Genomic DNA, 16,738 nt, shown 5'->3' on the forward strand with positions numbered 1-16,738 from the left:
GGGAACATGATTAAACTAAGAATATAAAAAAAAAGCATTTCTCTGATAATGAGTGATGTTGAGCATCTTTTCATGTGTTTGTTAGCCATCTGTATGTCTTCTTTGGAGAAATGTCTATTTAGATCTTTGGCCCATTTTTTGATTGGGTCATTTATTTTTCTGGAGTTGAGCTGTAGGAGTTGCTTCTATATTTTTGAGATTAGTTGTTTGTCAGTTGCTTCATTTGCTATTATTTTCTCCCATTCTGAAGGCTGTCTTTTCACCTTGCTAATAGTTTCCTTTGATGTGCAGAAGCTTTTAAGTTTAATTAGGTCCCATTTGTTTATTTTTGCTTTTATTTCCAATATTCTGGGAGGTGGGTCATAGAGGATCCTGCTGTGATGTATGTCAGAGAGTGTTTTGCCTATGTTCTCCTCTAGGAGTTTTATAGTTATCAGAGAAATGCAAATCAAAAGCACTATGAGGTACCATTTCACACCAGTCAGAATGGCTGCGATCCAAAAGTCTACAAATAATAAATGCTGGAGAGGGTGTGGAGAAAAGGGAACCCTCTTACACTGTTGGTGGGAATGCAAACTAGTACAGCCACTATGGAGAACGGTGTGGAGATTCCTTAAAAAACTGGAAATAGAACTGCCTTATGATCCAGCAATCCCACTGCTGGGCATACACACTGAGAAAACCAGACGGGAAAGAGACACGTGTACCCCAATGTTCATCGCACCACCGTTTATAATAGCCAGGACATGGAAGCAACCTAGATGTCCATCAGCAGATGAATGGATAAGAAAGCTATGGTACATATACACAATGGAGTATTACTCAGCCATTAAAAAGAATACATTTGAATCCGTTCTAATGAGGTGGATGAAACTGGAGCCTATTATACAGAGTGAAGTAAGCCAGAAGGAAAAACACCAATACAGTATACTAACGCATATATATGGAATTTAGAAAGATGGTAACAATAACCCTGTATCCGAGACAGCAAAAGAGACACTGATGTATAGAACAGTCTTATGGACTCTGTGGGAGAGGGAGAGGGTGGGAAGATTTGGGAGAATGGCATTGAAACATGTGAAATGTCATGTATGAAACGAGATGCCAGTCCAGGTTCAATGCACGATGCTGGATACTTGGGGCTGGTGCACTGGGACGACCCAGAGGGATGGTATGGGGAGGGAGGAGGGAGGAGGGTTTAGGATGGGGAACACATGTATACCTGTGGTGGATTCATTTTGATATTTGGCAAAACTAATACAATTATGTAAGGTTTAAAAATAAAATAAAATTAATTAAAAAAAAAAAGCATACAATTTGAGGGATCAAGCAGAGTGATGTGGTAAGTGGAAGTGCAAACACGCAAAGGTTTTCATATGCTCAGGCAGTCTATGTCTTCTGGTTGATGCATTTAATCCATTTACATTTAAGGTAATTATTAATATGTATGATCCTATTGTGCTTTAGTCACTCATTCATGTCTGACTGTGACTCCATGTACTGTAGCCTGCCAGATTCCTCTGTCCATGGCAATTTTCAGGCAGGAATACTGGAGTGGGTTGCCATGCCTTGCTCCAGGGGATCTTCCCAACCCAGGGATTGAACCCAGGTCTCCCACATTGCAGGTGGATTCTTTACTATCTGAGCTACTAGGGAAGCCCTATTACCTAATGATCCTATTACTTTTTCTTAATTGTTTTGGGTTTATTTTCTGTAGGTAGGTCTTTTCCTTCTCTTGTTTCCTGCCTAGAAAAGTTCCTTTTGTATTTGTTGTAAAGCTTGTTTGGTTGTGCTGAATTCTGTTAACTTTTGTTTGTCTGGAAAGCTTTTGATTTCTCCATCAAATCTGAAGAAGAGTTTTACTGGGTAGAGTATTCTTGGTTGTAGGTTCTTCCCTTTCATCACTTTAAATATATTGTGCCTGAAAGAGATGGGAATACCAGACCACCTGATCTGCCTCTTGAGAAATTTGCATGCAGGTCAGGAAGCAACAGTTAGAACTGGACATAGAACAACAGACTGGTTCCAAATAGGAAAAGGAGTTCGTCAAGGCTGTATATTGTCACCCTGTTTATTTAACTTATATGCAGAGTACATCATGAGAAACGCTGGACTGGAAGAAGCACAAGCAGGAATCAAGATTGAGGGGAGAAATATCAATAACCTCAGATATGCACATGACACCACCCTTATGGCAGAAAGTGAAGAGGAACTAAAAAGCCTCTTGATGAAAGTGAAAGTGGAGAGTGAAAAAGTTGGCTTAAAGCTCAACATTCAGAAAACGAAGATCATGGCATCCAGTCCCATCACTTCATGGGAAATAGTTGGGGAAACAGTGGAAACAGTGTCAGACTTTATTTTTCCGGGCTCCAAAATCACTACAGATGGTGACTGCAGCCACGAAATTAAAAGATGCTTACTCCTTGGAAGGAAAGTTATGACCAACCTAGATGGCATATTCAAAAGCAGAGACATTACTTTGCCAACAAAGGTTCGTCTAGTCAAGGCTATGGTTTTTCCTGTGGTCATGTATGGATGTGAGAGTTGGACTGTGAAGAAGGCTGAGTGCCAAAGAATTGATGCTTTTGAACTGTGGTGTTGGAGAAGACTCTTGAGAGTCCCTTGGACTGCAAGAAGATCCAACCAGTCCATTCTGAAGGAGATCAGCCCTGGGATTTCTTTGGAAGGAATGATGCTAAAGCTGAAACTCCAGTACTTTGACCACCTCATGTGAAGAGTTGACTCATTGGAAAAGACTCTGATGCTGGGAGGGATTGGGGGCAGGAGGAGAAGGGGACCACAGAGGATGAGATGGCTGGATGGCATCACTGACTTGATGGATGTGAGTCTGAGTGAACTCCGGGAGTTGGTGATGGACAGGGAGGCCTGGCGTGCTGCGATTCATGGGGTCGCAAAGAGTCGGACACAACTGAGCAAATGATCTGATCTGATTTCATTCTTAATGTCCCAGATGTTTCTGAGTGTGTCCATATTTCTTTTCACTCTTTATTTCTTCATTCTTTTCCACACCAGTGATTTCCACCGTTCTGCCTTCCACCTCACTTACCTATTCTTCTGCCTCATTTATTCTGCTATTGATTCCTCCTAGTTGATTTATTCATTTCTCTTACTATATTGTTCATCACTGTTTGTTCTTTAGTTATACTAGGTCCTTGTTAAACATTTCTTTGATCTTCTTAATCTATTGCCTCCTTTCTATTTCTAAGATCTTAGATCATCTTTACTGTCATTATGTGAATTCTTTTTCAGGTAGATTGCTTATTTCCTCTTCATTTGTTTGGTCTTTAACCTTTTTTATGTTGCTTTTTTCATATGCAGTATGTTTCTGTGTTATCTCATTTTGTCTTACCTACTCTGTGGTCTCCTTTCCACAGATTGCATAGTTGTAGTTCCTCTTGCTTTTGGTGTCTGCCCCCTGTTGGATGAGATTGGTTCAAGGTTTGTGTAGGCTTCCTGTTGGGAGAGACTATTTCTTGCATTCTGGTGGGTGGAGCTTAGTCATGTTCCTCTGGTGGCCAGGGCAATGTCAAAAGGTGTATTTTCGGGTATTTTAGTATGACTTTAGGCATACTGTCTCTAATGGGTGGGGTTTTTGTTCTTGTCTTGCTGGTTGTTTGGGCTGGTTCATCCAACACTGGAGCTTGCAGGCAGTTTAGTGGATCTGGGTCTTGGTGCCAAGGTGCAGACCTCTGAGAGAGCTCACACCAATTGATATGCCCTGGGCCTGGGAATTCTCTGGCAGTCTGGTGGCCAGACTCTAAGCTCCCACCACAGGAGTTCAGGCTTGACCCCCATCAGGGAACCAAGACCCTGCAAGCTGCATATCATGACCAAAAAAAAAAAAAGTAAATAATATATACAAACAAACAAAAATCATGACAAATAAAAGCAAATCAAACAAGCAAAAATACAAGAAAAAAAACAAAACCCCCAAAGCAACAATGATGAACCTATAGAATGTCATATTGAGTGAAATAAGTCGGACAGTGAAGGAGAAATATTGTATGACATCCATTATATGTGGAATCTAAAATGAAATGATGCTAATGAATTTACTTACAAAACAGAAGGAGATACACAGTCTTAGAAAATGAACTTATGGTTCCTAGGGGGATGGGATAGTTAGGGACTTTGGAAAGGTCATGTACATACTGCTATATTTAAAATGGATAACCAACAAGGACCTGTTGTATAGTACATGAAACTATTCAATGTTATGTGCCAGCCTGGATAGGAGGGGGAGTTTAGGGGAGAACAGATACATGTATATGTAAGGCTGAGTCCCTTTGCTGTTCAGCTGAAACTACCAAGTAACAACATTGTTAATTGGTTATTGTTTAGTTGCTAAGTTGTGTCCAGGTCTTTGTAACTCCATAGACTGACAGGTTCCTCTCTCCATGGGATTTACCAGGCAAGAATCCTGAAGTGGGCTGCCGTTTCCTTAACTCAATACAAAAAAAGTTTAAAATTTGAAAAAAAAGCAAACCAAAATATTAAAATCGTAACTAAAAAAAAAATGAAAAAACAAACCACTAAAAATCAAAAAACAAACAACAAATAAACTCACGGAATAAAAATAACAGAAAAGAGAAAATGAAAACAAGAAAAAAAATTAAAAAATAGAAAAATCAAGATATATTAAAAATAAATCAGCAGAAAAAAGAAAACAAAAATTCCTGAGGCCTATACTATCTATCCTTTCCTCCACTGTGAGCCACAGCCACCTTCGCTTCCCCAGGAAGACCTCCAGTACCTCTAGTTTGGTCTATGGACCTGCTATGGACACTGTGGGGGCAACTGAAACTCTGACCTGGCCTAACTCCCACATATCTGTGCTCATAAAGTCCACAGCCACTAAAACTAGACTGGGCTTAGTTGTAAAAACATTTGTTTTCCATTCAAATGTTTCTCAGAGGCTGGGTTTACCTAGACTATCACAGAGATTTAATGTGCAGCTTGTGCAGCTGCATGGAGGGATTTCAGTGTTTTTTTTTTTTTTTTTTCCCTAGTAGTACAGACAATCAGGCTCAGCTTTGTTTTTGGCCACAACTCTACATGTGGGCCACCCTCAGGCTTCTGCTCCTCTCTCAGGCAAGAGGGGCCAAAGGCAGCGACTGAGGCACACTTGTTGGCTTAGATGGGAGGGGCAAGAGGTGGCCATAACTGGAGTGCATGTGCTCTATCTGATGAGATCTCCTCTCTGGTGCCTGTGGAGGCAGGGGCTGTGACAGACTGCTACACAGTCACTCCTGTGGATGTTCCTCCCAGTGCACATGGAGGCAGGTGCTGGCATGTGGGAACTGAGGCTGCTACAGTTGGATGGGAAATGAGATAGTTGGATGGCATCACCAACTCAGTGGACATGACTTTGAGCAAGTTACAGGAGATGGTGAAGGACAGGGAAGCCTGGTGTGCTCCAGTCAATGGGATTGCAAGGAGTCAAACATGACTGAGCAACTGAACAACAACAAAGAGTAGCCACACCCCTTGCATGCCATGCAACAATGGTGTCTTGCTTCCAAGGCAGTCAGTGCTTCCTCCTGGAACATTCCCAGCTGCAGAATTCCTCACTCTCATCCCCTCAGGTTTTCTCCTTGCAGCTAACCTCCTCACTCCCATCACTTCAAGCTATCTTCACACAGCCAACAGCAGGCCTCTCTCTAAGTTTGCCTGCCTAACTGCACACTCCAGCACCCAGCCCTCCTCTTGCTTTGGTGGACACCCATCTCAGTCTAGGGCACATCAGGCTGTGGCTCAGCTGTTCTTGCTCTGTCCTACCTGCCACAGGCCAGCCACTGCTCTTTCTTCCAGTAGCTCCCAAAGTTCCCCCCCGCCCCTTGCCATTTCAACATATCTTACTCTTGGTGAGGGAGCCTCCCCTGGAGTGGTAACCAGCTCACCCAACCAGAAGTGCAGGTCCCATTCCATTTCCTCTTTTCTTCCCTTTCTCTCCTTTGTCCTACCTGGTTGCACAGAAATCTTTTCTTGTCCTTTTTTATGTTGAAAGGACTCTGCTAATGTTCAGCAGAATCTCTGCATGAATAATTTCACTTGTAGATGTATTTTTGATGTACTTGTGGAGAGAGGCAAACCCTAGGTCCTCGTATTCTACTCTCTTGACCCTCCTTCTTCATTCTTTTCTACAGCTGAGTCATATTCTGTTGTGTGTGTGTGCCCGTTCATCTATATCCATTCATCATTTAATGGAAACTTGGGTTGCTTCCATGTCTTGGCTACTGTAAATAATACTGCAATTTATATAGAGGTGCATATATCTTTTTTGATTAGTGTTTTTGTTTTCTTCCAGTAAATACCCAGAAGCACAATTGCTGAATCGTGTGTGTGCATGTGTACTGAGTCTTGTGCAATTCTTTGCAACCCCATGGACTGTAGCCAGCCAGGCTCCTCTGTCCATGGAATTTCAGGCAAGAATATTGGAGTGGGTTGCTCAATTATATGATAGTTCAAAGTTTTTGAGGAAACTTCATACTGGAAAACTGTCTTCTATTAAAGGCTCATGTGATTAGGTCAAGCCAATTGGATAATCTTACTTTTGTAGAGCCAACCATATAATATACCCTAATCATAGGGATAAAACCAACCTATTCAAACTTGGAAGGATTATTCAGGGCATGTATATCATAGAGATGGGAGATATTGGAGACTATCTTTGAATTCTCCTTATTTATATGTTTTTATTTATTAAAAAAGGTAAATAGTATATACAGACAAAAATCATGACAAGTAAAAGCTAATAAAACAGACAAACAAAAATACAAGAAAACAAACAAAAACCCCAAAGCAACATGGATTAACCTATAGAATGTCATATTAAGTGAAATAAGTCAGACAGAGAATGAGAAATATTGTATGACATCTGTTATATGTGGAATCTAAAATGAAATGATGCTAATGAACTTACTTACAAAACAGAAATAAACCCCTTATCAGATATATTGTTTGCAATGTCTTCTCCCATTGAGTAGGTTGCCTTTTCCTTTTGTTGGTGGTTTCCTTTCCTGTGCAAAAGCTTTATAGTTTGATGTAGTCTGATTTATTTATCTTTTTGTTTCCCTTGCCTGTGGAGACATATTCAAAAAGATTTCTAAGACCAATGCAAAAGTGTACTGCCTGTTTATTCTAGAAGTTTAATGGTTTTAAGTCTTACCACTAAATCTTTAATTAAGTTTGAGTTTGTTTTTGAATATGCCATAAGAAGATGGTCCAAGTTCATTATTTTGCATGAAGCCATCCAGTTTTCCAAACATCATTTATTGAAAAGACTGTTTTCTTTCCCAAATATATATTCTTGATTTCTCTGTCATAGATTGGTTTGGTATATGAGCATGGGTGTATTTCTGGACTCTGTCTTTTTTTCTATTGATTTTTGTATCTGTTTTCATTCCTGTACCATACTGTTTTGTTTACTGTAGCTTTTTATCATAATTTCAATTCAGGAAGCTTGATACCTTGAGCTTGGTTCTTTCTCAAGACTGCTTTGGCTAATTGGCATCTTTTGTGGTTACACACTATATTTAGAATTAGTTGTTCTAGTTTTTTGAAAAATGTTATTGCTACTTAATAAGGATTACATTGAGTCTATAGACTGCTTAGTGTAGTATGACATTTTAATGATAGTGATTCTTCCAGTGCATGAACATAGTATATCTTTCCATTTGTTTGCAGTTGTCTCCAGTTTCCTCCATGTCTTATAGTTTTCAGAGTATAGGAGGTCTTTCACCTCCTTTGATAAATTTATTCCTAGGACTTTTACTATTTTAGATGAAATTGTGAGTAGGAATTTCTTCATTTCTCTTTCTGATAATTTGTTATTAGTTTATAGAAATGCAACAGATCTCTGTGTATTCATTTTGTATCCTGCAGCTTTACTGAATACATTTATGAGTTCTAAGAGTTTTTTAGTGAAGTCTTTTGGGTTTTCTATATATAGTATCATGCCGTCAGCAAATAATGATGTTTTTACTTCTTTCTTTCAGGTTGGATGTTTTTCTTTTCTTTTTCTTGCTTAATTGCTGTGGTTAAGATTTCCAGTACTATTTTGAATAAAGTAGCAAAAGTTGTTATTTTTCTCCTGTTCCTGATCTTAGAAGAAAAATTTTCAGATTTTAACCATTTGATATTATGTGAGCTGTAGGTTTGTCATATATGGCCTTTATTATGAAGTATGTTCCCTCTGTACTCACTTTGTTGAGAATTTTTGTGTTAAATTGATAGTGAATTTTGTCAACATCAAAACCAAAATTTTTCCTAAAAAAATTTATTTTGTATTGGAGCATAGTTGAGTAACAATACTGTATCAGTTTCAGGTGTGCCCAAACTGTTATTTCTGTATCCATTGAAATGATCCTATGATTTTTACTTTTATTTTTATTAATATGGTATACCACACTGATTTATGAAATTCAAAATGTTCTTTCATCCCTGAAATGAATCCCAGTTAATTATGGTATATGATCCCTCTAATGTAATGTTGAATGCATTTTGCAATATTTTGTAGAAGATTTTGATATCTGTTTTCATCAGATATTCTGGACTGTAATTTGTGTGTGTGTGTGTGTGTGTGTGTGCATGTGTGATTATCTGACTTTGCTATCAGTGTAATGCTGGGCTCATAAAATAAGTTGAGATGTGTTCCTTGCTCTTTAATTTTCAGGGATAATTTTAGAAGGATAGGTATTAACTCTAAATATTTGGTACAATGGTGAATCCTATGAAACCTTAGACTTGTGCTAAAGTTTTGTCTATTTTCTTTATCTTTTCAAGAAACCAACTCTTAGTTTCATTTATTTTTTCCTATATTCAAATCTGTATTTCATTTATTTCCACTCTGATCTTTATTACTTTATTCCTTCTGCTAACTTTGGGCTTTGTTTGTTCTTATTGTTCCACTTCCTTTAAATGGTATGTTAGGTTGTTTATTTCATATTTTCTTGCTTGTATAAGTATGAACTACCCTTTTAGAACTCCTTTTGTTGCATCTTATAGATTTTGTACAGTTATGTTTCCATTTTCAGTAGTCTCAAGGAATTTTTTAAAATTTCCTCTTCAATTTTTTTCATTGATCCATTTGTTCTTTAGTAGCATGTTGTTTATTCTCCATGTGTTTGTGCTTTTTACAGTTTTCTTCTTGTATTATATTTCTAGTTTCATATCCTTGTGTATGGTAGAGATTCTTGATATGATTTCAGTTTTCTTAAATTATTGAAGTTTATTTTGTGGCATCCTATGATCTATCCTGAAGAATGTTCCTGTACACTTGAAAAGAATGTGCAATCTGTTGTTTCTGGATAGAATGTTCTATATATATCTATTAAGTCCATTTGTGATTTACTGCGTTGCCTAAAGCTATTGTTTTCTTATTGATTTTCTGTCTAGATGATGTAAGTGGGATATTAAAGTCCCCTACTATTACTGTGTTACTGCTGATTTATCTTATTTTATCTAGTATTTTGTATACATTTAGGTGCTCTAATGTTGGATGCATAAAAGTTTACAAATGTTAAATCCTTTTGTTGTGTTGATCTCTTTATCATTATGTTACCATTCTTTGTCATTTGTTATAGTCTTTGTTTTAAAGTTTGCTTTGTCTGATATAAATGTTGCCACCCCAGATTCTTTTTTTTTTAATTTGCATGGCATATTTTCTTTTCCATCCCTTTGCTTTTAGTCTACATATACCTTTAGACCTTCAGTCAGTCTTCTGTATGCAGCATGTAGATGGGTTGTGTTTTTTATTCATTCAGCTCTCCTATATCTTTTGATATAGAATGTTTAGTATATTTATATTAAAATAATTATTGATAGATATGCACTTATTGCCATTTGGTTAATTATTTCTGGGTTTATTTGGTCTTCTCTATTCCTGTGTTCTTCTCTTGGATTCTTCCTTTGAAGTCTGATGGATTTCTTTAGTGTTTTTTTTAGAATTTCTGTCTCATTATTTTTTGTGTACCTTTTGTAGGTTTTGGGGTTATAGTTGATATGAGGTTTATATATATATCAACCTGTATATAGCTGTCTTTCTGGAGCTATTAGTAATTGCCTTCCATTCTTCCCCAGTAACATATTGGACACCTTCTGACCCGGGGGGCTCATATTCCAGGGTCATTTCTTTTTGCTTTTCATACTGTTCTTGGGGTTCTGCTGCTAAATCACTTCAGTCGTGTCCGACTCTGTGTGACCCCATAGACTGAAGCCCACCAGGCTCCCCCGTCCCTGGGATTCTTCAGGCAAGAACACTGGAGTGGGTTGCCATTTCCTTCTCCAATGCATGAAAGTGAAAATTGAAAGTGAAGTCACTCAGTCGTGTTCAACCCTCAGCGACCCCATGGACTGCAGCTTTCCAGGCTCCTCCATCCATGGGATTTTCCAGGCAGGAGTACTGGAGTGGGGTGCCATTGCCTTCTCCGTCATGGGATTCTAGCAGCAAGATTACTGGAGTGATTTGCATTTCCTCCTCGAGTGGACCATGTTTTGTCAGAACTCTTCACTATGACCCATGTGTCTTGGGTGACCCTGCTTTGCATAGTTCATAGCTTCACTGAGTTATACAATTCCCTTTGCCACAAGGCTCTGATCCATGAATGAGGCCAAAGCAGAAACGATGCTCACTTATGAATGTGTCTGGTGGTGAAAGTAAAGTCTGATGCTATAAAGAACAAGATTGCATAGGACCTGGAATATTAGGTCCACAAATAAAGGTAAATTGGACATGGTCAAGTAAGAGATGGCAAGAGTGAACATCAACATCTTAGAAATCAGTGAACTAAAATGCACAGTAATAGGCAACTTTAATTCAGATGACCATTATACCTACTACTGTGAGCAAGAATCCTTTAAAAGAAATGGAATAACCCTCATAGTCAACAAAAGAGTCTGAAATGCAGTAATTGGGTGCAATCTCAAAAATGACAGAATGATCTCAGTTCATTTCCAAGGCAACCATTCAACATCACAGTAATCCAAGTCTTGCTCGAGCTACCGAGGCCAAAGAAACTGAAGTTGATCAGTTCTAAGACAAAATACAAGACCTTCTAAAACTAACACCAAAAAAGATGTTATTTTCATCATAGGGGACTAGAATGCAGAAGTAGGAAGTCAAGAAATACCTGGAGTAACAGGCCGGTTTGGCCCTGGAGTATGAAATGAAGCAGGGCAAAGGCTAACAGAGTTTTCCCAAGAAAACATACTGCTCATAGCAAACACCCTTTTCCAACAACACAAGAGGTGACTCTACACATAGACATCACCAGATTGTCAATACTGAATTCAGTTTGACTATATTCTTTGAAGCTTAAGATTAAGAAACAGTACACAGTCAACAAAAGCAAGACCTGGAGTTGACTGTAGATCAGATCATCAACTCCTTATTGCAAAATTCAAGCTTAAATTGAAGAAAGTAAGGAAAACCCCTTGATCATTGAGGTATAACCTAAATCAAATCCCTTATGATTATACAGTGGAGGTGACAAATAGATTCAAGGAATTAGATCGGATAGACAGATTGCCTAAAGAACTATGGAGAGAGTTTCATAACATTGTACAGGAAGCAGTGACTAAAATTACCACAAACCAAGGAAATGCAAAAGGCAAAGTCGTCTGAGGAGGCTTTACAAATAGCTGAGGAAAGAAGAGAAGTGAAAGGCAAGGGAGAAAAGGAAATATATACCCAACTGAATGAAGAGTTCCAGAGAATAGCAAGGGGAGATTAAGAAGACTCTCTTAAATGAACAATGCAAATGAGTAGAGGAAAATAATATAATGGGAAATACTAGAGACCTCTTCAAGAAAATTGAGGTGATCAAGGGAATATATCATGCAAGAATGGGCATAATAAAGGAGAGAAACAGTAAGGACCTAACAGAAGCAGGAGAGATTAAGAAGAGGTGGCAAGAATACACAGAGAATCTATACAAAATGTCTTTATGACTCAAATAACCACGATATTGTGGTCATTCATCTAGATCCAGACATGATGTGGTGTGAAGTCAAGTGGACCTTAGGAAGCATTAGTATGAACAAAGCTAGTGGAAGTGATAGAATTCCAGCTGAACTATTTGATTTGAAAAAAATAAAATCCTAAAAGATGATGCTGTGAAAATGGTACACTCAATATGCCAGCAAATTTGGAAAACTCAGAGGTGGCCACAGGACTGGAAAAGGTCAGTTTTCATTCCAATCCCAAAGTAAGGCAATTTCAAAGAATGTTCACACTATTGTACAGTATTGCTCATTTAACATACTAGTAAGGTTATGCTTAAAATGCTTCAAGCTAGGCTTCACTAGTACCTGAACTGAGAACTTCCAGAGATACAAGTTGGGTCTAGAAAAGGCAGAAGAACCAGAGGCCAATTTGTCACCATTCCTTGGATCATAGAGAAAGCAAGGGAATTCCAGAAAAATATCTACTTCATTGACTATGCTAAAGCCTTTGACTGTGTGGTTCTCAACAAACTGTAGAAATTCTTAAAGAGATGGGAATACCAGACCACCTTACCTGTCTCCTGAAAAACCTATATGTGTCAGGAAGCAACAGTTAGAACCTTACATGGAAAAGCTGACTGGCTCCAAATTGGGAATGGAATATATCAAGGCTGTATATTGATTCCCTGTTTATATAATTTGTATGCAGAGTACATCATGTGAAATATCATGTTTGATGAATCACAAACTGGTATCAAGGTTGCTGGGAGAAATAGCAACAACCTCAGATATGCAGATGATATCATGCTAATGGTAGAAAGTGAAGAGGAACTAAAGAGCTTCTTCATGAGGGTGAAAGAGGAGAGTGAAAAAACTTGCTTAAAACTCAACATTCAGGAAACTAAGATCTTGGCATATGGGCCCATCAATTCATGGCAATTAGAATGGGAAAAAGTGGAAGCAGTGACAGATTTAATTTTCTTGGGCTCCAAAATCACTGCAGATGGTGACTGCAGCCATGAAATTAAAAGACACTTGCTCCTTGGAAGGAAAGCTATGACAAACCTAGATAATGTATTAAGAAACAGAGACATCACTTAGCCTACAATGGTCTGTATAGTCAAAACTATGGTTTTTCAAGCAATCATATACAGATGTGAGAGTTGGACCATAAATAAGGCTGAAGGCCAAAGAATTGATGCTTTTAAACTGTGCTGGAGAAGACTCTTGAGAATCCCCTGGACTATTAGGTCAAACAAGTAAGTCCTAAAGGAAATCAACGCTGAATATTCATTGGAAGGAATGATGCTGAAGCTCCAATACTTTGGCCATCTTATGTGAAGAGTTGACTCTTTGGAAAAGACCCTGATTCTGGGAAAGACTGAAGGCAAAAGGAGGAGAGGGCGACAGAGAATGATATGGTTAGATAGCATCTCTGAATCAATAGACATGAATTTGAGCAAACTCTGGGAGACAGTGAAGGTAGTCCATGTGATAACAAAGTATCGGCCACAGCTTAGAGACTGAACAGCAAACAACAACATATATCTGTCTATTACAGTGAAAGTTTGAAGGCATTCTCAAAGCACTACACTTTTATTCCCTCACCTCACATTTTATATTTTTGATGTCACATTTTGCCTCTTTTTATTTTATGTATCCCTTAACAAATTAGTATAGTTATAGTTGGTTATTCTACTTTTGTCTTTTAGCCTTCATTGCTTTTTAAGTGGCTAATACACTGCCTTTTCTATATTTGCCTTTACCATTAAGATTTTTTCTTTAATAGATTTTATTTCTATTTATGAGCTTTTCTTTTCCACTTGAAGAAGATCCGTTAATATTTCTTGTAAGATTGATTTAGTGGTAATGAAGCTTTTGTGTTAGTAAATGGATTTTCTTACTGTATAGTCTAGGTGCTCTTTATTTTTACTTCTTTGTTTTCATTTTATGTTGGAATATAATTGATTAACAATGTTGTGTTTCAGATGTAGAGCAAAGTGATTCAGTTATATGTATGCATGTATCTATTCTTTTTCAAATTATTTTAAGTTATTACAGAATATTGAGCAGATATATAACAGTTCCCAGTGCTATACAGTAGGTTTTTGTTGTTTATTTTAAATACAACAGTGTGTACATTGTCAGTACCAGACTCCCAATCTATCCCTCCCCAATCCTTTTCCTCTGGTAACTATAAGTTTGTTCTCTAAGTGTGTGTGTCTGCTCTTTAAACTGCTGGGTTTAGGTGAGTCTTTGCTTATGCCCCTCAGCAATATCCCTTACCATGCAAATTGCTACTTCAGAGGTGTGGTTCATGGATATCATGTTTCCATCTTTACTACCTATTTCTATCTGGTCCTTTTATGTGCAGTAACTATCCAATCACCCCTCAAAAATTGCTCTATAAAAATAAAATGAAGTCCAGTTTTAAAATTGCTCTCTATATAGGTGTAGATTTGGTGTATCCATGGGAGGAGGTGAGATCAGGGTCTTCTAATGTCACCATCTTGGACCCTTCACCTCCCAATATTATAATTTAATATGTATTTGTTGATCCAGCTGTGATGGCTCAATATGCTCCAGCACAAATGAGTTCTGCTTGCCATAACTCTTTTCTCCTCTGAAACCTTCCTAGCCAAGAAGTCTCTTAGAGATGATTTAGTCCTACTCTTCTCCATCCTCCATTTTATGGATAGGTCACTAAAGGCCTAGAGAGGTATAGACTCATAGATAAGTCCAACAAGTCACCCTAGAGCTGGTCCTGGCATTCAGTTTAAGAGGGCTCTGGTTGAAGGTTCTGGCTCTATGAATACCTGAATATTTTAGTTTATCCTTTTTCTACTTGGCTGAAAATTTCTCAAAGAAGGAAGCTAACCCATTCTTCTTCTTCTGCCTGCCTCTACAGCTATGGGTGAACCAGGAGGATGGGGTAGAGGAAGGGCCCAGTGACGTTCAGAATGGGCACCTGGACCCCAACTCAGACTGCCTCTGTCTGGGCCGGCCACTCCAAAACCGGGACCAGATGCGGGCCAACGTCATCAATGAGATCATGAGCACCGAGCGTCATTACATCAAGCACCTAAAGGACATTTGTGAGGTAGGCCCAACTCTGATGGTCCATGTGAGGGCCCTTAGGATAAGATAGAGAACACTTCCATGAAGAAATGACAACCTTCCTGGGCTATACCTGTGACAGTCCCAAGGTGTTAGAAAAAGTAGCTGGACTGATCTAGACTCTGTTCAGTGGATGAAACTGCTCCCTTGGGATTACTCTCCCTCTGTTTACTTCTCCCCTTTTTGCTATCTATCTGTTTGTCTAACTTTCATATGCATATTCATATTCTCTCTCCCCCCCTCCCTCCCTTCCTCTGTCCCCTCGCTGGAATCTCTATCTGTATCCTCTTGGCTTCTGATCCAGTTGTTGGCACCCCATGTAAGGGCCTGACTTCATTATAGCACACAAACATTTCGGTAAGCCAGTAGTTTACAAACTTGAAAGTACACCAAGGTTCCTGTGCAAGCTTGTTAAACATGTCAGAGTTCTTATTTCTTGTTTTTTAATTGGGGTGTAGTTGCCTCACAATGTTGTGTTAGTTTCTGCTGTATAACAAAGGGAACCAGCCACATGTATACATATATCCACATGTATACATATATCTCCTTCCTCTTGGAACTCTCTCCCAACCTCCCCTCATCCTTCCCATCTAGATCACCTCAGAGCACTGAGCTGAGCTCCCTGTAATGTATAGCAGTTTCTCACTAGCTATCTCTTTTACACATGATAGTGTATTGGATTGGGCAAAAAGTTCATTTGAGTTTTTCTGTAAGGTATTAGGGGAAAACCTGAACGTACTCTTTGGCCAGTCTAATATGTATGCCAATCCCAATCTTCCATTTTATCCCACCCCTCTCCCTGCCCCGCTGCATGTCCACATGTCCTTTCTCTACATCTGTGTCTCTATTCCTGCCCTGCAAATAGGTTCATCTGTGCCATTTTTCTAGATTCCACATATATACAATGATATGCCATATTTGTTTTATTCTTTCTGACTTACTTCACTCTGTATGACAGACTCTAGGTTCATCCATGTCTCTACAAGAGATCCAACTTCATTCCTTTTTGACTGACTAATAGTCCATTGTATATATACACCACATCTTCTTTTCCATCCATCTGCCTTTGGACATTTAGGTTGCTTCCATGTCCTGGCTATTGTAAACAGTGCTACAATGAAGAATGGGGTGAATGTCTTTTTGAACTGTGGTTTCCTTATGGTATATGCCCAGTATGGAATTGCTGGGTCATATGGTGGTTCTGGGGCTTCCCTGGTAGCTCAGCTGATAAAGAATCTGCCTGCAATGCAGGAGACCCCAATTTGATTTCTAGGTTGGGTAATTCCCCTGGAGAAAGGATAGGCTACCCACTCCAGTATTCTTGGGCTTCCCTGGAGGCTCAGATGGTAAAGAAACCTCTTGCAATATGGAAGACCTGGGTGTGATCCCTGGTTTGGGAAGATCCCCTGGAGGAGGGCATGGCAATCCACTCTAGTATTCTTGCCTGGAGAATCCCCATGGATAGAGGAGCCTGGCAGGCTACAGTCTATGGGGTCATAAAGAGTCAGACATTACTGGGTGACTAATCACAGCACAGCACTGTGGTCCTGTTTTTATTTTTTAAGAAACCTCCATACTGTTCCTCTTAGTGACTGTAAAATCTTTTGCACAACAAAGAAATCCATAAACAAGATGAAAAGACAACCCTCAGTGTGGG

At 38.8% G+C, this 16,738-nt stretch overlaps 1 protein-coding gene across 20 annotated transcripts in view; it reads left to right on the forward strand.

Moving 5' to 3' along the window:
- Positions 1 to 16,738, forward strand: part of ARHGEF9 (Cdc42 guanine nucleotide exchange factor 9) — a 554,493-nt gene that overhangs the window by 433,494 nt on the left and 104,261 nt on the right. For 19 of the 20 annotated variants that reach the window (XM_070366260.1, XM_070366259.1, XM_070366262.1 and 16 more), the window contains one exon: positions 14,873 to 15,064. The exons of the other annotated variant lie outside the window; for it this stretch is intronic. In XM_070366260.1, coding sequence (XP_070222361.1) covers positions 14,873 to 15,064 — 192 coding nt within the window. The remainder of the gene's footprint in view (positions 1 to 14,872; positions 15,065 to 16,738) is intronic. 20 annotated transcript variants of the gene reach the window in all.

This window comes from Bos mutus, chromosome X (assembly GCF_027580195.1).
Source record: "Bos mutus isolate GX-2022 chromosome X, NWIPB_WYAK_1.1, whole genome shotgun sequence".
In the NCBI taxonomy this organism is placed as follows: Eukaryota; Metazoa; Chordata; class Mammalia; order Artiodactyla; family Bovidae; genus Bos; species Bos mutus.